We start from the raw sequence: 26,805 nt of genomic DNA, 5'->3' as shown, positions 1-26,805 counted from the left end.
AATTCTGAACTAGCACTTTTGCTGTTCATATCAGCAAATGCTTTTTGTTGTCTTTGTTCAATTGGCTCATCTACATTCTTCATCCTATTTGGCATATAAATGCCCCTTTTGGAGAGGGAGGGGTAGGGGGATAAGAACAATATTAGCTGAAAAGAGGACTGAAAATCTGGGGACTTGAATTATGTTCCCTTTGTGCCATTAGCTAGTTTTGTGACTTTGAATAAGTCACTTTGCCTTTATTTCCTCATCTCTAAAAAAATGCTGTTGACAATCCCTTGAAGACAGAACACTGTATGCTTTTTTGACTCCTGTGCAGCATTTTATGGAAGAAGCACTGGATTAAAGTCTTTCAAAATTAATTTAAAAGCACATATGTCTCAAAATTACTAGCTTGAGAATTTGTCAAAGAGTACTTATTGATTTTCTTTACTAACAAAAGAATTTTTAATGGCATACCAGTGGGTATTGAGAACGGTTTAGCTACATTCACCCATAGTCAGCTGATATTTAGCTGACTGCAGAAAAGTCATGTGTTTCGAATATAAGAATAGGCACTTTCAGATGTTCTCTGAGTGCCAGTAATTAGAGTAAGCCTTAATCCACTGTGCTAAAAATAGCCAAACATACCTTTCTTCTTACTAGTCTATTATTAATTTTACTTCAGATTTAGACTTACAAATATGCACTAAGAGAACAAAATGAGCTCATTATTGAATTTTTAAAAACCATTTGGTCCTAAATATAGGCAGTACACTTCAGGTTCTCTTGGTAATCTTTTACAAAATCAGTATGACATTTTTTTATTTCTCTTTTTCAAAGCTCATAAAATATTGTTTTCAGCATATTTAAATCTTTGCCAGGTGCAGGATTACTTTAATACAGTTGCTGGCTATAGTTTTTAATATAAAACTTGGGCTCTGGAATCAAATTGTTGTTCCTAGGCAGGTTATTCAAACCTGGGTCTCCTATAAATGCAAGTAATGATGGTATCTCTCTGGTAGGCTTGTTGTGAGGATTTGAATGGTAAAATATGCAAAAACCTTGGCTGACATTTAGTGCCTCATATAGGGTGAGGACTCAGTGAATGGTATTCATTATTATGCTTGTTTCTTCCCTAAGCTTTCTGTAAAGAGGTGCATTCTTATTGTGATAGCTATCTGTTCACCTACTAGGAAGAATTCATTAATTTGATGGCTCTTTTTCCATTCTGAGTGAAAGTAAACATTTAGAGAGTGTTGTGGACTTTTTTTAAAAAATATTACTGGTTGGTGCTTAGACACATTGATCCTGATGACTTTTAAATTAATACTTCCAATTGATTCATACAGTTTAGGACCTTCAATTAGTGTTACGTGGTGTTTATTTGGAAGTAAAGAGGCAGTACTGTGGAAAAGGAGCAAGTATGGAAGCATTAGATTGTTTAATAGTAGCACTGAGGAAATATTGAAAATAAGACTAAAAGGAATTCTACTTGAAATTGAGTATTAGTAAACTCTATAATGGAATTATTTAACATTCTGTTCATATCAGCTAGTTACATCTGGTTTTAATCTATCATTTTTATGTCAGTTCTTTTAATCTTTAGTTTTCTTAATTCAGAGAATCTTATGTATCATTTTTATCAATTTCCCCAAATTCAAAATAAGCTGGAATATCCCATTGCCTTTTTTTTTTTTTTTTTGGAGACATTGTCTCACTCTGTTGCCCCAGGTAGAGTACAGTGGCATCATCATAGCTCACTGCAACCTCCAACTCCTGGGCTTAAGCAGTCTTCCTGTCTTAGCCTCCTGAGTAGCTGGGACTACAGGCATGTGCCAGCCAACGACACCCGTCTAATTTTACTATTTTTTATAGAGACAGGATGTTGCTTTTGCTTAGGCTGGTCTCAGAACTCCTGAGCTCAAATGATCCTTGTACCTCAGCCTCCCAGAGTGCTAGAATTACAGGTGTGAGCCACCACACCTGGCCAGATATCTATCTCATTGCCTTTTAAACAGATAAGCAAAAACTGAGTAGTGATGGGAAAGAGAGGAAACACTTTGTTAAAGTTGCAGGCGATGGTCTGTTATATCCTCCATGATTTATTTATTCCCTTCACAATGGTAAATGCACACATTTGAATGCCTACTCTCGATAAGACTATAGGAGACTCACCATTTTAAATAACTTACCACCGAATGTGGAAGTTGGGTGGAGTGGACATAAAGTCATGATATGTATGACAAGGGAGTTGGTATGGTAGAGTGGAAAAAAGCCTGAAGTTAAGGTCAAAAGATTGGGTTTCGGCCGGGCGCTGTGGCTCACGCCTGTAATCCTAGCTCTTGGGAGGCCGAGGCGGGCGGATTGCTCAAGGTCAGGAGTTCAAAACCAGCCTGAGCAAGAGCGAGACCCCGTCTCTACTATAAACAGAAAGAAATTAATTGGCCAACTGATATATATATATAAAAAATTAGCCGGGCATAGTGGTACATGCCTGTAGTCCCAGCTACTCGGGAGGCTGAGGCAGAAGGATCACTCGAGCCCAGGAGTTTGAGGTTGCTGTGAGCTAGGCTGATGCCACGGCACTCACTCTAGCCTGGACAACAAAGTGAGACTCTGTCTCAAAAAAAAAAAAAAAAAAAAAAAAAAGATTGGGTTTCTTGTCCCCGTACTACCACTTATAGGGCCTGTACTCTCGGGCATCTTTTTTTTTCTTGTTACTATTTTTTTTTTAATATGTAATCAAGGATGACAGTACTTACTGTTGAAAAGATCAAATGAGATGAGATGATTTTAATAATATTGAAAGTAATAGTGTTGTATGAATGCTAGTTATTTTCATAAAGAGGAGCAGGAATTCATTGAATCCCAAAACTGAGGTTGTGTGTATTTTTCTGTATATAATATTATTTTACATTAATGCTATGAGCAGTAATTGCCCATTGTGTTTTCTAAAAATCATTTAAGTGCTCCTTTGTGAAAATTATAATCTCAACTGAGACTTGTTTAGAATGTCTTAGGTATTTATTTTCTTTTCAAAAGCCTTAAATACACTTAAACCATTTAAAAATGCTCTTTAATCTTCCTCAAAGGACTTGTTATACACTCAGGGTTGTTCATTAATAAGTTTGGCTTCCTTAGTTCAATCATAATCTGGTCCCATGTGCTAGGATCCTAATTTGGAGAAGAATATGAGTTTCCCAATTTAATTCCTTCCTCTTGGGTAAATAAACTACACTTCAGTTCAACAATTGTAGAACTTGAAAATTTTGAGGATAGGTCTCAGTTTCCCTTAAGTGGCAGGAACTTTCTGTTCACCTTCTCTAACTTATGTCATAACTTGGAGTATTGTTCTTTCCTTGGGGCTTCCACATTCCTAGAAACCTCCTTTTTAGAAACAATTCTATGCTGTTAGAAGTCACCCTTAGGGGTGGGAGGTTGTGACTAGGAGAGGATAGGAGAGGGGTTTCAGGGTTCAATCGTGTTCTGTTTCTTGATCTGGGTAACATAGATGGGTTGACTTTGAAAATTCATTGAGCTTGTGTGACTTGAGGTCTTCTCTGTATGTATATTACACATACTCCAATAAAATGTCCCCAAACATTGACCTCACCTTGACAATATCTGCAATAAGTCCTTCAGTTGGTAGGTTTATTTTCTTCCCTGTTTAAACAACTTGTTTGAATGAATCCATAGTATATTTTGCTTTAGTTAAGAAAAATCTGGATCAGCTATGTTTTAAAATGTTCATAGAAAGGAACCTGAAAAGAGGAAGAGCAAAATCAGGTACTCTTTCTAGGTGGTATGATTATTTTTTTTTTCAGTTTGCTTGCCTGTGCTTTACAAAATTCTCTTATGCATTTATTACTTTCGTAGTCTGAGAGAAAAATAATCTGCACTATTGTAAAAGAAGACAACTGTATAAGCATGGGGTCTTTCACAATAGGGTATGAAAATATATTTAGAAAACATGATTACACTGTAACATATTTTTCATGTTTGTATTTTGTTACAGATATGCTAGTCTGTATTTTTGCTGTGCTATTGAGGATCAGGACAATGAACTAATTACCCTGGAAATAATTCATCGTTATGTGGAATTACTTGACAAGTATTTTGGCAGTGTGAGTAGTATTTTATTTTAAAAAATTGGATGCCATAATATTTGTTTTAAATCTTTTCTCTAAGAAGTTTATTATTTGGTTGTCTTAAAGATTCTAACTGCAGGAGAGGACAGTAATGACTATTCTTGTCAGTGGGCCTAGACAGTTAACTTCTAGAATTGCTGGCCCTATAGACCTAACTCATTTAATTACGATGGTGACAATGAGGTTTAAAATAGTGAAGTGGAAAGGAGTCCAATGTAACCATTAATATTTTGGAAGTGCTTCGTATAGCATTTAGATTTGGTTAGCAGTTCTAATTACATTGCCCAGGAAATATGTGTTTAAAGATCAGTTTTTATGAGTAGAAATGGTTAAGTTGCCCACATTGGGAACATGCAAAGCCAGGTCTCATTTAGCTTGTAGGCATTATGGTTTCAAGTACTTGAGATATGAGATATGAAAATTAAGATTAGATAAACCAGTTAGCATGATTGCAGTTTTTAAAAGAATTAAGATTGATTCATTCTGGTCAAGTTTTATTCGCTGCCTGGGGGTGAATAAACATCTTTTGCTTCCTTAAGTTTTTTTATTTTTTTAATTTTTTTTTTTTTTACACCTAATCAATGAAGAGAGCTTTCTTAAGTTTTAATAGTATTTTCTTTTTCTTTTCAGGTGTGTGAACTTGATATCATCTTTAATTTTGAGAAGGCTTATTTTATTTTAGATGAGTTTCTTTTGGGAGGGGAAGTTCAGGAAACATCCAAGAAAAATGTCCTTAAAGCAATTGAGCAGGCCGACCTACTGCAGGAGGTAAGATACTTGTTCTCTTGACTAGGCAATATAGCATGTTTTGCTTTTGCTAGGGAAGTCTCAGTCATCACTCTTATAATTTCACAAATTACTCTGAAGCATGCTTGGCATGTAGTGTCCATCCATGTGCAGTTTATTGATTGGAATATGTGTCAGTCATGTCAACTCAGTTATCTATGGATGGATGGTTCCCTTTGGAGATAGTCTCTTGGTCTGGCCTCTTTTTGTTGGCTCATTTTTGGGCCCCAAAACACTGGAGTCAGAACCTTTAGAGGACAGACTACTTTAAGAAGGGAAAAGATTGGCTGAAAAGTAGCAGTAAATTGAGAACTCTCCATCCATTGCTTGGAGTTATTTAAAATAATCCCCTTTTTCATTAGGGTGGATAATCAGGAGTTGACTGAGATTATGTCATATTCATTCCAAATTGGTTCATATTTTCACCTCATGTCTGTTAAATGCACATGTAGCCAAGCATATGATAGTGTTTTCTAATTATACTTTCTGTAGAACTCTTGGGTTTTGTGTTAGCAAAACTAAATAAACAATATTTGTACTTCTCTTTGCTCTTAAATAACAAACCATGTTCTGTCAAATTCTGCATTTTTTTCTTACCTCCATATCCCCAGAACCATAACTCCCTTTCCTTTCTAATTACCACAGTCATCCTGGGTTAATCATACATTTGGTACTGATATACCTTCTATTTCTGACGTGTAAAATTTCATATATAAGGCTACCTTTTCCTAAAAACTTAATGATACCTTAGATACCAAATTGAATTATGCTTTAGAGCTAATTGTAATTTTTATCATATAGAAAAGCTATCATATTTTTTTCATTTACATCATGAGAAAGAGTTAGTAAATATAAAAACATGTACTGTGTTTTCATTAAGGTAGTTAAGTTTGTGTGTGTGCATATATATAAAAGGTCTTAAATATTTTTGGCCCACTGGTTTATTTTCCAGAGACACTGAAAGTATGATTTTATGTTTCCATTTTATTTTAATCCCTTCTTGTTTGTTATGTACTCGTTTATGAGTTTGTTCCTGTCTTTTTTTAATTATTAAGCAGACTTTAAATCCAGTTTCTTAGCATTCCTATTATAATAGAAATGTCAAGTTTTAAGAGAATGAAGTAAGGAAAGAAGAGTAACTTTCTCCTTTGTAACTTCTTAACTCTTGGTCTCTGGGGAGGGTAAAACTACTCAGGAGTCCCCCTGCATCGGTCATGGGTTGCGGGGATTGCTTGAAGTTGACATGACATCATTTGAATCTACATCTATTAAATGTGAGAAAGTGCATTGTGTATTTAACGATGTTGGCATTATCAAAAGAGTGGTTTAGGCGCCTGCAAAGGTGAGGCATTTGATTGGCAGTCCTGCTGCCACCTGCTAGTCAGTAGTGAAATGAGCACCAGCAGCCCTTTGCCTTGTGTGTCTACTTTGCTTTGGTGGTTTATTAATTGATTGGAAACGTCATTTTAGAGATTCTTTTTTAAATATCAGGTGTGCTGACTACAGGCTCATATTCTACTGTTATAAAACTGTTTTTTTTAAGTTAGCATCTTCTTATTTTGCTGTTCACTAATCAGACTTCTTAAAAAATTAGGTCAAAACCAGGATTAGGAATTGGGAATTTTTCACATTTGTTCCTTTGATCACTTTTATTTTTTGTTACTATGGATCTGTGTTCTATCAGAACCTGGTATTTCCTCCAAGTTTTTCACCATTTTCTGATTGATTACATTTGCTTTAAAATGTTTTAAAACTTACTGAAGTTCAGCTTTTAATTTTTTTTTTTTTTTTTTTTTTTTGAGACAGAGTCTCACTCTGTTGCCTGGGCTAGAGTGCTGAGGTGTCAGCCTAGCTCACAGCAACCTCAAACTCTTGGGCTCAAGTGATCCTCCTGCCTTAGCCTCCCAGGTAGCTGGGACTACAGGCACATGCCACCGCACCCAGCTAATTTATTCTATTTTTAGTTTGGCTAATTTCTTTCTATTTATAGTTGAGATGGGGTCTCGCTCTTGCTCAGGCTGGTCTTGAACTCCTGAGCTCAAGCAATCCTCCTGCCTTGGCCTCCCAAAGTACTAGGATTACAGGTGTTAGCCACCGCACCTGGCCTCAGCTTTTAATGTTTTTCCTGGAGAATAATGTTTAAGGTTCTGATATCTCTGTCACCCAAGCTAGAGCGCAGTGGCTGGATCATAGCTTACTGTAACCTTGAACTCCTGAGGTCAAGCAATCCTCTTTCCTCAGCCTCCCAAGTAGCTGGGACTATAGGTGCACACCACCACGTGGACCTGGCTAATATTCTTTTATTTTTTGCAGAGAGGAGCTCTCGCTATATTGTCCAGGCTGGTCTTGAACTCCTGGCCTAAAGCGATCCTCCCACGTCAACCTCACAAAGGGCTGTGATTACAGGCCTAAGCTATGCTACTGTGTGTCTAGCCTCTTGTCTCCCTTTTTTTTTTTTTTTTTTTTTTTTTTTTTTTTGAGACAGAGTCTTGCTTTGTTGCTGAGGCTAAAGTGAATGCTGTGGCATCAGCCTAGCTCCCAGCAACCTCAAACTCCTGGGCTCAAGCGATCCTCCTGTCTCAGCCTCCCGAGTAGCTGGGCCTACAGGCCTGTGCCACCATGCCCGGCTAATTTTTTCTATATTTATTAGTTGGCCAATTAATTTCTTTCTATTTATAGTGGAGACGGGGTCTTGCTCTTGCTCAGGCTGGTTTCGAACTCCTGTCCTCAAGCAATCCGCCCGCCTCGGCCTCCCAGAGTGCTAGGATTATAGGCGTGAGCCACCTCACCTGGCCTTGTCTCCCTTTTTAAAATACTATTTTTATGTCTTTAATTGAGGAAAGTAGGAATAGGGAGAAAGATATAGGATGGCTATGATGCTATGTAAAATTTTCCTTACCCCCTCTTCATCCTTTTTTTTAAAAAAAATTGACTACTGTTAATTACAGTTCCTTGTCTTTAGAAGAGAGCTATGTCCCTGTTTACCTTCTGTGACTCTGTGACTACTTTTACATTGTTTTGTACACAATCCAAACCGAAGAGTACATTAATACATTGTCAATTTAGGGTGTAGGTGAACCATTTTTCTTAGCCATTCAGGTCTTGAGGAAGCAGAAGGTGGTGGTCCATTCTGAACTTAGAGTAAATTTGGATATGTTGCAGGTTAAGGCCTTTATGAAGCCGAGCACAAGTCTATATGGGGCAGTAAGTCTTCAGGTTATTCTGTTTACTTCATAAACATACTTTCAAAAGAAATTCAGGGATGGCAAGATGTGTGTTTCCTGAAATAGATTCATTTATATGTTGTTACATGGTACAGGTTTACATCTGTGGGAGAGTATTTGTGTGTTGTTTTTTTTTCCAGCATATTATGAGGGTACAAATGTTAAGGTTACGTATATTGCCCATGCCCCCCTCAAGTGTGGGAAAGTATTTGAATATTATGTTCAAAAAATAGAAGGTGGAATAAAATGAGCAAAAGCATTCCATAAACTGCTAAAAAAGTTTTTGTTCTGGATACCATGACAACAAAAATAACTATGACAATAACCAATGCTTATGGAGTGCTTGTATGTGAGGCCCTGGGCTCAGCAGTTTTCTTTAAGCGTCCTGTGCTAATCCTGAGGACACCTTGTGAAAGGGTTAGAGGTAGTCCTTTTTGACAAATGAGAAAATAGAAGCTCAGTGAGGGTCCAGTGACTGGTCTGAGGCCACCTGGTTAGCAACTGGAAAAACCACGATTCCAAACCCAAATCTGCTAGACTCCATAGCTGTGTGAAATCTTAACCACTGTGCTCTGTCCCCCCATTCATGTATTGTCTTGGTATGTATATTTTAAACATTTTGGCTTAGATACCATCTTCCGTGTTTCTTAGTCATAAGAAACACAGAACAGTGAGTCATAAAGTTCTCTCAAAGGTTTTTCTGTATGGAACAGAGTATATTTCCTAAGACCAATGCCTTCTTTGACTTCTTAGGCTGGGAATTTCCAGTGTCCAAATTATTAGTAGTTGGAATTTTTTATTGGATACATAGATATAAATAATTTTCAATTTATTTCTCATTGGATTGATCAACATGCCTGTTATCTATAATAGCTTTTTTGGTCCTATAATTTGGGGTATGACAGTATCAGTGAAATGATGGGGTATAGTCAGTATCATGAAATGATTTTGCTTCCAAAATTATAAATATAGCTGTGAAGATACTTATCTAAATTCAGCCTTAAATTTGTAGAAGTCCTAATTAGTTGACTTTAATTTTTCATGTGTCATGATTTTTCTATTTAATGTCAGGTCTTTTATTTGAATTGATTATTTCTAAGCACCAAAGATGACTTTGAACTTATAATGAACGTATATCTGTTGGCTTAAAGGTATATGCAAATCTCAAAATGATTTTGATATTAGTTTTTTTTATTTTTTTATTTTTTATTTTTTTGAGACAGTCTCGCTTTGTTGCCCAGGCTAGAGTGAGTGCCGTGGCGTCAGCCTAGCTCACAGCAACCTCAAACTCCTGGGCTCAAGCGATCCTACTGCCTCAGCCTCCCAGGCAACTGGGACTACAGGCACTTGCCACCATGCCCAGCTAATTTTTTCTATATAATTAGTTGGCCAATTAATTTCTTTCTAATTTTTTAGTAGAGACAGGGTCTCGCTCTTGCTCAGGTTTCGAACTCCTGACCTTGAGCAATCCGCCCACCTCGGCCTCCCAGAGTGCTAGGATTACAGGCGTGAGCCACTGCGTCCGGCCTTTTTTAATTTTTGAAATATACATTCCTATCCTTAAGAATGCTTATTTTCTTCAGAAAACTTTCTTAAAATTTTCCCTTTTACCCAATTTGTATAAACATGTAGTGTAGGGTAGTCTTTCATTTTATAGGCAAACAGGGAAGGGGGTCAGTGGATAAAGATTTTCTATTAGCGTATTACAGTCAGTAAATAACATAACATAGATGTGTATTTGAATAATAATTGCTAAAATATCAACATTGTGCTTAAATAATAAAATGTCTTTTTTAATACTAGTCAAGTGCAATAGTGAGAAGGAAGGCAAGAGTAGAATGAGTTAGATCTGTAACTGTGAACAGTTAGTTGAGATAACTCACTAACTACCTTTGGACCAGTGAAGATATCTTTTATATTTGACTTGATTACTTGGTCAACAAGGGATCAATTTTTTTAGACTGAACTTTGTGTTAATCCCTTTTGGTGTTTGGTTATATGAATGCGTAGTTAGATTTGGGGGTAAAGCCCAGAAATTGGCCATTTATCCAAATTGTAATGTTTCACTATTGGAATTTAAAACATGTCTTCTTAACATGCCACTGGCACTAAAGTTGATTCTTAAATCAACATGGCGAGGCCTGGTGCCGTGGCTCAGGCCTGTAATCCTAGCACTCTGGGAGGCCGAGGAGGGTGGATTGCTTGAGGTCAGGAGTTCGAAACCAGCCTGAGCAAGAGCAAGACCCCGTCACTACTAAAAATAGAAAGAAATCAATTGGCCAACTAATATATATAGAAAAAATTAGCCGGGCATGGTGGCGCATGCCTGTAGGCCCAGCTACTTGGGAGGCTGAGGCAGGAGAATAGCTTGAGCCCAGGAGTTTGAGGTTGCTGTGAGCTAGGCTGACACCACGGCACTCACTCTAGCCTAGGCAACAAAGTGAGACTCTGTCTCAGAAAAAAAAAATCCATGATGAGATTATTATATTGCTATTCTTTGCAATACTTGGAATATTTTTCCCCACCACCTATTTTAAGCTAGATTTTTTTGGAGAGTAGAGTGGAGGGTGGTAATACAATTGGATTTACTTAAAAACACATATAATAACAAAGGAAATAATAGCATGGCATTTTTTTCTGTAAAGTCAGGCACTTACCAGTTTTTCTCTGCTCCTTAATTTTATAGAGCCAGAATGAAGAATGGGGAGGTTTGTCTGAGGATATCTTATGATAAAGAACAGTCTAAGGCTTTAGTCCCTTTGACCCCCCAACTTATTTATTGGTAACTACTAAATTTACCATTTTTGTGGCATGGATAAAATGGGGTGCTATGCAAAGACCATTGCACGTGACATGATTTCAAGTCCTTGCTTGATCCATGAAGATCAAATAGTTAAATACTGGGAGGTGGGTTTTAACCCTTAGCGGTAGATGCATGATGGTGTTGATCAGCGCTTTGAGATATGTCAGCCTGTCTTTTTTATACTAACAGCATCATTTTGAAATTTCTGGTGTTTTTTTTTTTCTTTTGAGCTTTGTTTGCTGTTGGTATTGTTTCTCACTAAAGTAGTCTGTGAAATGCAAAATAAGTGAGGTACCAAAAGCAAGCATTACACTCATGAATTTGCTTCTACTTTTGAGATGATCCACTTTATGAATAGATTTACTGGATTTACAGTTGTTTATCTGCCTTGTCTAGAAAGTGGTACTCTATGGAGAATTAGTGCTGCTAAAATTGATTTTAGTTCTGGGGGCTGCATGATATATCTTAGCACTATGCTTTGTGAAAGTAATAATTAATAAGTCCATGGGACGGCATAAAAATGGAACGGTAAGACTCTTGGGAGAAAATGTGATTTCTTTTAAAAAGAAGCTTTTATAACTTAAAATTATAAGTAAATAAGTACTTTTTGAAGTATTTAATAACATGCCTTTTAATATGTTTTGGGTTTTTTGAAAGTCAAGTCTTGCTATAATTAAGAATATTTGGGCATACTAGTCAAACTCAAGAATATCTTAAATCATTTTAAAAGAGTTAGATGCTTTCAAATATATATAATAATGTCATTCAAGAGAAAAAAGCATTTTGATATAAATCCTCTTAAAATTTGCTTTAATAAGACAAACTCCTGTAATTCCTTTGTGTAATTACCACAGTTTATGTAAAAACCTTTAAGCCTAAACCTCTTTCTTTTAAATTGGGTTAAAAGTTAACAAAGCTGTAATCTTTTATGCCAGCATACTTTAGTTTTTTATAGATAAATGTAATTGGAGTCTCCTAGACCAAATTCTGGATAAATGGCCTTTGGTTATATTAGTGCTTGAAATCAACGGTCCCCAACCTTTTTGGCACCAGGGATTGTTTTCATGGAAGATAATTTTTCCATGGACCAGGGCAGGGGAGGGGGATTGTTTCAGGATAATTCAAGAGCATTCCTTTTATTGTGTACTTTTTATTTCTATGATTATTATATTATAATATATAATTAAGTAATTATACAACTCACCATAGGTTGGGGACCCCTGCTTGAAATGGAAAATACAGAAGAGCAGATACAGAAAATTTAGAAAACAAACAAATCTTACCTTTTACTTAATATTTAATAAGAAACAATTTGGCCAATGTCTTTGGTCACTGGTTTTCAGGTTGTAATCATTTTGCTGTATGTTTGTGGTTTTGAGCTTTTTTTCTTTGTCTGCTTTTCAGAATTTTGAGGATTTTCTCCTTTTCTGTTTCATTTCTAACTCATTTTGAGTCATCTCTTGCTACTCTAATCATGAAGAGTCGGAATACCTTAAAATATCCAGTAACTATAAATCTGATCTTTAGGAGTTTTGGACTAGAACCCATAGTAATAAAGTACATTTTTATGTCAATATGATATACAAACAGAAACTGAAAAACAAATTTATTGAATACGACTCTGATTTCTTGTTTTGCAATCTCACATTTTCTATTCTATTCTATTTTTCTTTTTTTAAATGTCTGTCCTTACCAGCAATTGATTTCATGAGCTCTAGGATTGGAATCTGCACAGGGGCCTGCAAAGAGCGTATTCTAAGGTGTCAGTGGTGATTTTTTAAATTAAAAATACTTTCTGAAAAATTTCAGATTTGAGTTCTCCCCCCCCACTGACATTTTCTTTTGTTTTCTTCTGTTGCCTTTGTTTAAAATAAAAATTCCCATTACAGAAAAATTAGCAAATATAGGCAAGCACACTAGAATATAGTCTTACCCACCCGCCAAAGCCAATTAGATTAACTCCATGGTTCTCATTGGGTGGGGGTGGCATAATTGTGCCTCCCTCTACCCCAGGAATTTGGGCTATGTCTAGGGACATTTTTGGTTGTCACATTGGGGGTGCAGTGCTGCTGACATTCATAATAATAGGTAAAGACCAGGGTTGCTGCTGAATATCCTACAGTTCACAGGACAGCTCCCCTAGAATAAGGAATTATCTGGTCTCAAATGTCAGTTGTGCCCATGTTGAGGAACCCTGGTTTAACTTAACACCATGGAATAAAGATTCCATTTACATTCATAGACTACTACATCTTTTCAATATTATATGTAGTCCATAGTAAAATAACTGGCTAAAAATTAGCAATGCAAAAGGAGGAGGGGAAATAACCCCTAAAAATTGTGAAAGAAGGATTAAATGTGCTTAAGAACACATAAATAGTTATAGAAATCACCCCTGTGATTCACCAGAACTACCTTGATAACCAGTGACTGGGGAGATAATCTATGGTTGACTTTAGAACCTACAGCAAAGTGTGTAGGATGTCACTATATAATTTAATTTCTTCAACAACAGCCAGATCTTTTAACTTCTATCAAGGTAATTGAGTTTTTTTTATGTTGAAACCAAGTTGAGTATACCCTGTAGGCAGTCAGAACACTTGAATTTTCTGCCAATTTCCCTATCCACTTTAGGGATTTGTTAATTTCTTAAAGGAGGAATAGTTTAATTGAACCAGAATATACATATGTAGACTTTTGTTGTATATGGAGATTTTGTTGTTGTTGTTCTCTTGAATTGTCTTAGCCTTAAAGATTTTACTTAGTAAAGATATTTAGAGTTTGAGAATTTGGAATTCTATGATTCCAAAAAATTCTTTTTTTTTTTTTTTTTTTTTTAAGAAAACCCTGATTAAATTTAGGGTATTTCAAGGCAAATACAATGCAGTTACCCTAAAATACACATAAAATATTCTTTATAGTCTAAAGTTATATTTGCTAAGTTAATCATTCTGCTTTTTTATTTTAAAAGTACAATTATAACTGCCAGAGGAAGTAATTTGTTCTTAGTATTTGATAACTAATGGGTTTTAAAGCATGGTTCATAAGGTGTAGTAAATTTACTCCCATTATTATTTTTAAGATAAATTTATAAGACAAATCTAATAGAAGTAGACCAACAGCACAATAGAAAAAGACAGCAAAAGACATGAATTAGTAATTCACAGATGAAAGAAAAACAAATGGTCCTTTCATTAAGGGATTGCAAATTAAAATATCAACTATACTTTTCTGGGTTTGTTTTTTCTTGCATTGGCAAAGATGAGCGACACCCTTGCTGTATTTTGTTTTGGAGGATTAGTTGGGCAATATCTACTAATGATTAAATGAGTACACCTTTTGACTCATCAGTTATACTTCAAGGGATTTTATCCAACAGAAATATACAAATGTACCAAGACACATGCTCAGTATAATTAAACCATTAAAACTTACCCAAACTTCCATCAATGGGAAATAAGTTAAGAAAATTACAATACAACAATACATGAAACTGGTACATAGCTGTAAAAGAAATGAGATAGATTTCCATGTAATTATGTGGAAAGTTATTCAAGGTATATCAAGTGAGAAAACAGGATCAGGATATTAACTAAAATGTTACCTCTGGAAATGTTTGAAGTTCCCTACTCCGTTTTTTAGAAGTATAAAGCAAGCATGTATTTAGTATTATAAATTTTTTGATAATGGGAAAATGCTGCTGTGTGAATGAAAGAGTATACACTGTTGCTCCAGATGGCAAAACTAGAGTAGAATTTACTAAAATAAAGTTTCAGCACGTAAAATAAAGCACTTGTCTGCTCTTGGCCATTTTAGACACTAACCATCTGGAACCAACCATATATCTCTTGCCACTCATCGCTAACTTAATGCAAAAAAAAAAATCATTTGACTTTCTTAGTTACAAATGCTTGTGAAATAAGACTGACACCGTGAGCTGTGTCATCCGAAAGATGCCTTATAGAGTGCTTTTCTTTATTCGTTGCTCAAAATAGATCCTAATGAGATTAGATATTCTCAGACCCACTTGGTCTTTAACACAAGGAATAGAGTTCCAGAGTTGAGAGTAAGGACTTTGTATCCTTTGTCACAGAATTCAATTTGAGGCAATGAAAAGGACCATTGTGTTCTAGAACATGAAGAACAAAGCATACTACTTTATAGTGCAAAGAGTAAGTGAAGAAGCCCCTTTACAAGAAAAACTGCAGTAGAGTAGTAACTTGAAATTACACTTATTTATATTTACTTTTCATTAAATGAAAATTATCTTCTTTTACCACAATGTGTACTATTAATAGAGAATCAGGAGACAGGTGGCCAATCTTGGATATACAATACCATTTACTTAAGCACTTCTCATTTCAACAACACTTAAAGCCCAAAGATAATTGTTGTGTGTTATAACTCCCCAGTTGGTTTTACTCTTGTGAAACATAAGCGCAGTATGGTGAATATCTAGGAAATTTTATGGTAATGTGGTTTGTCTTTTCTTAGGAAGGTAGGTGGTTCTGAGAACAGGTGTAGCTTGACTTCTCTCTGCTGTGTGTTAATTGTCATCCTATGCTTCCCACTACATCTGGGCCTTTTTGTAGGAGATTGAGACCAAAATTATTCTTAATGCAGAGGAAAGGTAAAGATGCATGTTTTCTAAGGAGAAAGCTAATTAATGTAGAAAGTAATGACAAACAGGAATAGGATAAAAGGGAAAAGCATATTAGAAGGGAGAATGGAAATGGAATCAAAAGCATTGGCCTTGGCCGGGCGCAGTGGCCTGTAATCCCAGCACTTTGGGAGGCTCAGGTGGGAGGATCACTTGAGGCCAGGAGTTGGAGGCTGCAGTGAGCTATGATTGCACCACTGCACTCCTGCCCAGGTGATAGTCTCTGGGAAAAAAAAGCATTGGTCTTGGGTAAGAGTCTCTCTCTTTTGTTATGAGGCGATAATGGGGTAAAGCTGTAGATCTTTTTTTTCTTTTCTTCACGAGTCAAACATCAGCAAAATTGAGTTGTCATTTTCTTGGCCTTGAGAAATGACATCATCTAGAGAACCATTGGAGACTGGGGAGGAGGAGAGGGGTGTATAACTGAGGACAGTGTGGTGGAGATCTGGCAATAGACTTAGTGGGGAGCAAATTAATTATGAGCAGAAAGGATCGCCCAGGATTGAAGGTCTATTTCAGGTTGAAAATAATACGTTGTAATCTTTATTCAAAGAATAGGTCTCCAAAGAATCTGTACTGAGGGTACCACGTGGCTTATATTTGTGTAATACAACTAGATTAGAAAATGTTTTTTCTTACTATTTTCATTTTGGCCTTTATTCCCATTTAATTTAAATCACAGGCATTTCAGTGTATTAAGAAACTAATAGATTACTGAGTTCTATATATGATTGTTTCCAACAAGCGCCCAGGGGAAGAGCAAGATAGGAGGCCTAGCTTGCACAGGGTCCCTTGTATGCTGTGACAGACTTTATTCTTACCCTCCCTAATTCTTAATTAATATAATTTTCCTATAACTCTCAGAATGTACTGGTGTTAATGAGGGCTCAGAATTTTGGAGTTTATGTTGAATCACTATAATATTTTCTTTGTATATGAGAGAAAAATATCTTAGTTAATTATGGGTATATCTCTATCATTTAGCTAAAAATCAACCTTAAATGTTAAATGGTCCTTAAGGTATTTATTTATAGCAGAACTTTTTCAGACCCTAACAGTCTTAGCTGGGAAATTATTTAAAACATGTTATAGTAACTTAAAAGTGGTAAAAGAATACACTTATTTTTATGCATTTTAGGGTTTCTTTTCTTCTTGAAGGATGTTTTTCCAGTGAAAGGGGTTTTCTCCCTATGAGGAGTATTCTTCACAATTGATGGGTGCTAATTTCTTATTCAAGTACAGTAATATGGATCATTGCCTGTAAAGAATAGTTTGGCATATCATTAGCTCTTTCCTTTCCTAAAGGTCGGAAAAGGTCTGTCAGATAAAGAGTGGTGGTGGAAATACCTGGGGCGGTCACATTTGAGAATTGTTCCCGTAGAATTGTTTGTTCTAGTTCATAATAAGTCTTCTCTGGGAGGAATGGCTGCATACCCAGCTCTATTTGGGAAACCACCTTTCTCTTTTCTTTTAATGAGCACAAGCTTTCCATGGTTGCTTTTTACATGGTACTATATAAAATTAAGAGAGAAAACAAAAAGATTAGAAACTGTAATATAAAGGCTCAAAGAACTGGTGTTATTTAGGTGAAAGGTTATTTGACAGACTTAAACTTTTCTTGTTCTCTCTCCAGAAAACAGAGAATATGTATCACAGCAAGAGTTTCATTGGGTGTAAGAAAGCGTACTAGAATACGTGCTGGAGTACAGACATGCATCAAAATGTAGTAGGATATATGAATTCAGTTTGTAATTATTATTTTGTCAAGTTTGTTATTTATGTTTTAGCATTACCTGAAAAGTCTATAATTACATTAAATCCCAAGGGATCATCCCAGTTACTTCATTAAATTGATGTTTTCATAGGGAATTTTGCTCCGATAATGATCCATCATCGGGGCTTATAATTTGTTTTTTACATACAATATTGAAATATGTTCAGAGGTTCGTTGGACAAAAAAGTACTCATTAAATACTGTGAATTGCTAATACCATTGATAAAGAAGTAGAATTTTCCTATGAAAATGAGAGCATCTGTAAGAAAATGAAGCATTTGGGAGTTTAATTTATTATTAATAGCATTATTTTAACTTCTTCATTCCACTATAATTTATTCTGAGAAGGGAAGAAAAAGGGCAGCTGTCTCTTTTAAAATGTTTGGGAATTATTGAAAGGGTACTCACCCTAACAGTTATCTGAGGATTAAAATTTAACTGACTTTTCTCCTCAGATACTTTTGTATTTAATGGTTGTATAAGTTTAGCGATCTATTAGATTTGGGTTTTTTTTTTTTTTTGGAACAGTTTATATGATTTTTTAGCTCAAAATTTAAAAGTTGCAACTTGAATAAATATTAAAATGAGGATATTTTTAAAACTCTCAAATAAGCAGTTTTAAACTTTTGGAGTCACAAACCTTCTGGTTTGAGAGCTATAATTCCTTTGAGAGTCTCAAGGGTGACGAGCCCTCTCCGCAGGAAAATTTATACGTAATTTTGCCTCAGATTTCAGGGAATTCTTGGAGACCATAGAAGTCTATCTGTAGACACTCTAGGGTCACTTTACCAACCTCACCTCAGGTTACATTTTCTTCCTTGTTGATATGAGAAAGATCTTGTTAGATATATTTGTAGGCACAGACATTTAACAAATCTGTTTGGAGAGTTCTTTAAAATCTATGTTGAGGATTTTAAAAAAAGTAATATCCTTAGTCTCAAAGTCACACTCTTTGTATTTTTGGTTTTTGTAGCTCTAAGTGAACAGTTAAAAACTTTCATTGCTACTCAAAGTACCACATGGGTGACTACTTTTCCACTTTTTCTCTAGCATCTCTATTTCATGTAATAAAATCCTGATGAATGTAAACACTGGTGGAAGGGAATATTCTAATTGAATTTTCAGTTAACTCAATACTGACCAGATAACTTACATTGAAAATCTTTTTAGAATGTTTTTAGTAAATACAGTGTTTCAGGATTTTGTAGGATTTTTGGAGGACTTGGGTCATCATTTTGTTGACCCTCATATACAGGAAAGTTATAAAAGATGAATCTCAACTCCTGGGCATTGTCTAGAAGTTAAATATTCAGTTATAAACCAAAGAACAAAAGCAAACAAAACCTTAAGCTTTATGTAACTTTAGGTACTGTGAACTAAATGTTCTAGAAATTTGATTGTATCTGTGTCAGCCTGTACACTGTGTATAAGAATATATGTATTTCTTTTGTAGCCACGTCATGAATATTTTAATGTCCCTGTGTACTAAATGACTACTCATCGAGTATGCAGAATTTCACAGAGGAAATAGAGTGCTGATATGCATATGAAAGAAAATGTCCTCAGCTTGGTGACCAATTATCTTGTATGATAATAATAGAATATTTCAGAACCAGTACCTTTATGATTGTATTTTTTTCCTATTCTCATTCTTAATTCTTGTCCATTTTATTTTCATTCTATATGTGATCTTGATATAGCTTATTCCTGTCTGAAACTGATTTTATCTCATTTTGACAAAATATGGCCTGTGCGTGTTTTGAGTAATATTTCATTTTAAACACATACATGTTATCATTAATGAACCATCTGTGACTAATCTTATAAGAAGAAAATCTGGCAATCATTAACATGTTTACCAAAGAAAATATAGCTTAAGTGTTAGGTCAAAATAAGCAGTGCCATAATATATATATATAGTGTAGTTCAAATATTGGGAGGCAGGGGTGATTTATCTTACAATCTTTATGAGCTAATGTTTTCTAATGTATCATATAAAAGTGTATGTGGAAAAATACAAGAAAGTAAAATTGATCTGTACTATTGTATATTTAAAGTTAAAACTTTCAGTTTTTAGGAAACTTTGAGCACCACATTTATTGAATCACATTTGTGCTATATAATAATATCAAACAATCCCTTTAAGAATTTACAGAAAGCTATGTCTGAAAAGTCTCTTCTGCAATATCTGTTGCTTAATAGTAGCTTTTTCAAAATATTAATGCTGAGTTTATTTTATAGTCAAAAAGTCCTATTTTGAAAGGAATCTATTCTAAAAGAAAAAGAAAAAATCCTAATGTTAAGTTTTAATACCTAAAGACATATTTTACTAGTTATGGCTTTCTAATATATTAAGTCTGCATTTAAATACTTAATGCTTTATTAACTGTGGCTTTATATTTCTGAATATTAAAACTTTTAATATTGATCACTATTGTATATTTTAATAAAACATATAGCATGTTTTATTACAAAAGGAAAAGTACCAAATAATTCATTGTTTATATCTAGAGAACTTAAAGCCTGAGTTTTAGTAAGTTATTAAACTATAACTTCAGAACATGATCAAACAGGTTTACCACTGAAAGAAGACCTATGAAAATGTGTTTTGACCAAACTTAGTATTGGGCAGGTATACAGATGAGTTATTTCCATTCTAACCATCTTGCTGTAATGTACTACATTTGAAGCACCTGGATGTGCTATCAAATGAGAAATTTAGCATTATACATTTGAAGCATTGAGAAACATTGGTCTTTCATCTCCATTTGTTTCCTCCATCCCTTCCTCTGCCCCACAATATGTTATCCATCTGGTTTTAATGCTACATAAATATGCATTGTCTCATGCCTGTTTGCTTTGGATGCTGTGTGCTGAGCTGTAACCAAATGTTGCTTCTTTTGTTATCTGTATACAGCTGCTTGCTTTAAATTAGTAGATTCTGAAATAGCTTTCCTTGCATGTCTAAAATAAAAATATTGCATGTACTTCCTTTGTCTCATGTGAATGACTTTTTTCTTCTCCATCCCTCATAAAATAATGTTTTATATTTTCATTTTTCCAGGTAAATTTTTTAAATTGTGGTAAAAAAAAAAACAAAACACGTAACACAGAATTCACCATCTTAACTGGTTTTGAGTGGACAGTTCAGTAGTGTTAAGTAGGTTTACAAATGTTATAACAGATCTCCAGAAGTTTTTCATCTTGTAAAACTGAAACTCTATACTCATTAATCAACAACTCCCCTTTTCCTCCTCTCCCTCAGCCACTGGTAGCCACCATTCTAATTTCTGTATCTATGAATTTGACTACTTTAGATATATTTTTCTGGGTAATTTTGAGCTATGATTTCAGTACAAACATGAAAGGTACATTTTATTTTATCAATACAATCTAAAAAACTATTCGTACAAGTCTCAAGGAATAAAACATATAAATGAGTCTTTGAAACGAGGTCTTTTAGATAGGACAAATATTTTAAATAATGCCTATTTGATAAGCAACATGATTCTTTTCAGGAAATGATATATAAGATTGCAGGCAGTGAGCACACAGGGGACATCTGACAAGCTCCAGGGAGTAGTTGTGGGACATTTTTACATGGATAAGCTGAGAGTGTAAACTGTTAAGATGTGGGCATCCTTTAATACATTAAAGGTTGCACGAAGTTTTAAAAAACTAACATTAAATGGAAATAATTATTTTAAAATTGTTTTATTTAATATTTGTGATTCAGATGTCATCCTCTCAATGTATTTAATGTTTAAGGCTAAACATTATAAATGAAAGAGATTGGCTTACATCCCTCTTGGGAGTGATGTTGCATCATTTCCATTAGACTTTCTTAAAAATCTTTATCACGCAGATGGGCGTGGAGGCATGCTCCTGTAGTGCCAGCTACTTGGGAGGCTCCCTTGAGCCTAGGAGTTCATGTCCAGCCTAGGCAGCATAGTGTGACCCTATCTCAATTTTTAAAAATAAAAACAAATGATTTAAAATTTAATATAAAAACTTAGACACACATATATAGAGAATAGTATAAAAAAACCCTCATGTACACATCACTCAGCTTTAACAACCATCAACTTATCTACTTGTTTCCCCAACCACTCCACCCCCATTTTTGCCACATTATTTTAGAGCAAGCCCTAGATATCTTGTCATTTTATCTTTTAATACTTAAGCATGTATCTCTAATAGATAAACTATGCCCAACAAAATTAACACTAATTAATTCCTTATTAATATCTTGTGCCTTGTTCAGTTTTCCCTATTTATCTGAAAAATGCCCTTTTTCTACTTGGTTTGTTAGAATTGGTTTCCAAACAAGGCCCACATTGTATCTGGTTGATGTGTCTCTTAAGTCTCTCTTAATCTTTAACAAGTTGTCTGCTTTTTTCCCCCCTTGCCATTTTTTTAAACCAGGTTTTATGTTATAGAATATCCTATATTATGTATTTAGCTGATGGTATTCTTGTGGCAATGTTTAGCTTGCTCTTTTATCCTCCATCTGTATTTAGATCTGTAACCTAATTAGACTGAGGTCCAATTTGAGGGGAAAAAATTCATAGATTGTCTTTTCAAAAATATCTTTTTTCACTAAAGCTTATCTTTACCTATTTTCATTACTACACAAACAGTACTAAAAGGTCATCATATGAACTGAAGAGTGTTGGTTAGTAGTACTTCAATTTAGTACTAAATGCTAAATACCTTCATTTAGATTTCACTTGTGTAACGATTATATATCGATAAGCTAACATTTTTTGAGCACTTTCTATAAATCAGGCACTGAGTCTTAACTCACTTAATCTGAACCTATGAAGGTAAGTACTTTTATCCTTGTTTTCCAAATAGAAACATACCATAGAGTTTCAGCAGTTTAAGATTACACCATGAAGTGCTTTACATACAATTAAATCTAATGTTCATAGGAATTATGGTTTAATATGATTTTTCTTCTTGTTTTGTGCTGTACCACAATTAGGATGCAAAAGTAAGTTTATTATTGGATACCAAAAATTTACATTATTTCCCCCATTAAAATATAGTGTTGCCATTAATTACAAAATTGTTGCTAGTAATACCTGCAAGTTGACCTTTTTTTTAATTTTGTGATGTACAATATCAGCCACTTTAGAAAATTTTAAAACAATTTTTTTCTTGCTATGCTTGCTTTGTTTTGTCTTCCATTGACACTTAAAAACAAATATTGGCTGCTAGACAGGACAAAAATGCCTTTTGTCGGAGAGCATTCTTTCTTTTTTTTTTTTTTTTTTTTTTTTTAAATTATATTTTATTTTGGCATATTATGGGGGTACAGATTTTAAGGTTTCGGAGAGCATTCTTTCTATAATTTCACCTCTGCTGGCACCACTGGTTGCCCTGGGGAGGTCTGGGAAGGTGGCTGGCTGTTTCTGAAGGCTTGTTGCTGTGGACAGTGAAGTAGAAACTTCAAGAGGGAAGACATTTCTATAAATGCATGTGACAAGAGCATGGAAAACATTAGGTGGAGGATTGTGGGAACTTGGTAGGTGGTGGTGATAGTTTCCTGCTTTTTATCTGGAAGAGGTTTTGAATTTAACCACTAAGACACTAAGATAAGTTACCTTTCCTGTATATAACAGAGTAGCAGTGATTTCATAAACTGCCAGTGAAATTTGCATTGGGCCCGACTGCTTTTTGTGTTACAGCAAAGGTATCCAGCACATTGGTAGGTAATCAGTTTGTGTTTAATGAATGCTAAAAACGTCCTTCTGTGGTCTCCAATATTTTGGGCACAAAACCCTAAATAACCACTGGCTGTCACTAGTAGAATGTACCTAAGACACTAAATTGCTTTCTTTATTCTCTAAAACGAGCATGTCCTTCCATGTCAAGTTTTCACATTCTCAAGACTCCCTGGATCTGCTTACCAGAGTCTCACATTTTCCCTCCACAGGAAGCTGAAACCCCACGTAGTGTTCTTGAAGAAATTGGACTGACATAATTCTCCTCCCTTGTTGATGACTTCTTGTGGCATTTCACACACTGTAGATGGTCACTGCCTTCATGTCCATGTTAGCTAATGGTGTAAGATGATGTCTTGTCAGTATTACTGTTTTGCTAAGCCGCTTCATTCAGGCCTACACAATTTTTTTTTAAAGGGAACTTTGATTAATCAAGTGAAATTAAGGGACTTAAAATATTAATTAGTAATAGAATGATGCAGAAAGATAACTTTTCTGGATATTCTAAAGTTTATAGGTCAGTTTCTCTTAATCTGATTATGTGCATATATGAAAATGACACATCTATATACATGTAAAATCAAATAATCAAGCAACATACATTTATTAATTACTGTATTTGATAAAGGAAACTTAATTATAAGGTGAAACCTGGTTTTATGGAACCAAAGACTAATGCAACATTTCAGTATATATAAGAATAAAGGGAATTGACATGTCACATAACAAATGAATGGAAATTTAACTCTGTTGAAACTTAAAAAAAACAAAACAACCAAATTTATACCAAAGACTCCTATTGGAAACTACGTAGCTTAAAACAAAGGGAATACAGATTTTAAATGACTAAATTGAAATGATGCTGTTTTATACTAAAAATTATTTCTTAGGCATTCTGAACGTGGGATGAGGAACAGAGATTGTTTCATAATAGTGAGCACATAATTTTTAAGGCCAAGGCACATTTGACTCCTGAGAAGAATTCTTTGTGGTCATAATCATTTACTGAGTTGGATTGTTTTTGACGCCCCAAACTAAAGTGGGAATATTAATTTACCAGGAATTCTTCATAACAGTATCTTACAGGAAACATGTCATTCTCATCACAGTATTGTGTGTAAAGTCATTGGTTTAAAGCACGAATGTTCCTTCTGGGGTGCTTGTTAAAGCCAAATTTATTTTGCTTCCCTATTGCTTCCCTCCACTTAAAAGTGCTGCAAACTCTATAGCAGCTTCCTTTTTTTCCATGGCACTGCCTAGTTAATAGAAGTCTTATAAAAATATAAAAAGACACCTTTCATATAAAAAAGTGAGAGTTGAATGAGGTAAAATGGCATTAGTTGGCCCTATATTTTTTAAAGCTACAACAATTATTCAGTGTCACCTTTTCTAAGTCCTTATACATATCTAAACATGTCTTCATAGTTTATACTTTCACTTGTACATGCTGGGCTGGATTAAGCTTTGTTGTGATTGTGACCAATATTCAGGCCACGTGAGCACTGTCTTACCACATCGCTAATTAGTTGTAATAAACGTTCAACGTACAAACACTGGAGTGTGTTTTTATCTCTCTTTCCAAAAGTTTGTCAAACTGTGGAGAGCTGCTGAAGGAAGAATTTATTTTTTTCGGTAAAATGTTGAAAATTCCCCTCCATTTGAATATGGTGGTTGTTATAAGCACACACAAGATAAAAGGCGGAAGAATCTGAGGAGTCTTCATGTACTTCAAGTTCATTAAAAGATAACGTGGATCCCATGCTACTGAGAGCTTATCTACACATTTATTTTCACTCAATAAATGCCGCTTTTAAAACCTCAATGCAGTTGACTTTTCTACTCTTTCTGGATGAACAACTCAGATTATCCTAGGTAATCAAAAGTTATTCCAAATTAACTGGATTCCTCTCCCCTCTACCCACCATGAAGTAGAGGTGCTAACACACGCAACAGAAATGGATTAATATTTGCAGACAGTAACTGCCCAATGTACAACAAATCAACTCTTTGGTTATCATGTTAAGGGACCTCCTATTATAGGTTTAAAGAGCCTTCGACATGCAGCTATTCACTGAAAACAGCCTATGGGCTGTGGGCTTTTAATAGCAACATACAGTTGGAATTTTTGAATCATAAATAGTAATCAGGTGATATATATAAAAACACCTTAATAAATTTAAGTTCAAAATGGATATTTATCTAGATAATGAACCAGTCAGTGGTTCAAAAACTTCCTGCCCTCCCTCCCTACCCCTGCCTGTTAACATTCGAGGGAAGTCATCAATATCTCAGTTGTCCTGAGCTCAAGATGGTGGTTTTATTATCCCTGATCCATTAAGATTATTCAGCTTTGCATACCATACTTAATTGCATGTTTGACTATATTTAGAAAAGTACTGGAAAATACTTAATTTAGTGATAATTCAGCATTAGGGAACCCAGTAGATCGTTCCAGAAATTTTTAATCATTTTTAGGGTGAAGCAGGCATTTAGAGTCTGGAAATAAATGAGAATTTTTAAAGTAAAATTATTCTTTTACGATCCACCCGCCTTAGCCTCCCAGAGAGCTAGGATTACAGGCGTGAGCCACCGCGCCCGGCCAAAGTAAAATTATTCTGAATCACATACTTCATTTCTTTTATTGACTACAGATTAAACAACTCTTTAACTAGTGTCACACAAAAATCCCAATCTTTAAGAAATTTTTTTCCTATTTCAATTTTGTTAACTTTTCAGTATTTTGTGCATCTTTAAGTCCTATGTTCCCAAATCTCAATTGACAAATGTCATATACTCTGAAATTCAAGATCCCAAGTATGTCAATGGAAAGAAAATTATAAAAAAATGTATAAGCTGGGGAGCATCTTATGATCTGAAATCTGGGGATAATACTTTGTCTGAAACTTTTCCTATACTGCATTTTATTCTCTAACCACTCTTCTATGATTTTTATACCAGAATTGCTTTAACACTAGGCATATTCAGTGGCAATGACCCCAATCTTCTTGGAAATGACAAAAGTTATCTTTACCCCATATAAAAAACTTTCTACCAAACTAAAATGGTACACCATGACAGCTCCCAGCTGAAGGGGTACTGCAGACAGAGGGTAAGTGGAAAAAAAAAGGACTCTATTTTAAAACAGAAAATGAATTTTAAAGTGAAAACTGTTCAGCTATTGCATGTAGAAAAACCCAATATGTTATTAAGTACATACAAGCTGGGTGAAGTGGTGCACACCTGTAGTCCCACAGCTACTTGGGAGGCTGAGCCAGGAGGATTGCTTGAGCCCAGGGATTCAAGGCTATAGTGTGCTATGACTGCACCTGTGAATAGCCACTGGGATGTAGCCTGGATAACATAGTGAAAGCCTGTCTCCTAAATGAAAAGAAAAATAGGGCAAATAAGAATCAATGGCCATTAAATATATAAACACATAAAATTTACCAAATTGGCAAAGAGTAAAATAACTTGGTTTCATGGGAACAGCAAAGTTTATTATTGATACAGTAAATTTTCTATAGTCTTCCAGAGGGCAACTTGCAAATAGTATTTATCTCCCACGATGTAATTTATCATAAGGAAATGATCAGAAATATGTGGAAATACTTAAGGAAACCCATCAAAGGATTGTTTTCAGTACAGGATTCTTTAATAGTGCAAAATTTAAAATTCACCTATAAGGATATGGTTGAATAAATT

At 34.9% G+C, this 26,805-nt stretch overlaps 1 protein-coding gene across 5 annotated transcripts in view; it reads left to right on the top strand.

The window, feature by feature from the left end:
* Window positions 1–26,805, top strand: part of AP1S2 (adaptor related protein complex 1 subunit sigma 2) — a 40,674-nt gene that overhangs the window by 5,373 nt on the left and 8,496 nt on the right. Inside the window, exons 3-6 of one of the 5 annotated variants that reach the window (XR_012915984.1) lie at window positions 3,995–4,103; window positions 4,758–4,895; window positions 10,824–10,919; window positions 23,316–24,656. Coding sequence is in view for 4 of the 5 variants with exons in the window: in XM_075999383.1 (XP_075855498.1) it covers window positions 3,995–4,103; window positions 4,758–4,895; window positions 17,234–17,290 (304 nt within the window). In the remaining variant the exon portion in view is untranslated. The other 4 variants (XM_075999384.1, XM_075999385.1, XM_075999383.1 and 1 more) reach the window with 4 other exon arrangements.

This window comes from Microcebus murinus, chromosome X (genome assembly GCF_040939455.1).
Source record: "Microcebus murinus isolate Inina chromosome X, M.murinus_Inina_mat1.0, whole genome shotgun sequence".
Lineage (NCBI taxonomy): Eukaryota > Metazoa > Chordata > Mammalia > Primates > Cheirogaleidae > Microcebus > Microcebus murinus.
The sequence above is the reverse complement of the archived record's forward strand: the minus strand, read 5'-3'. Positions and strand labels throughout refer to the sequence as shown.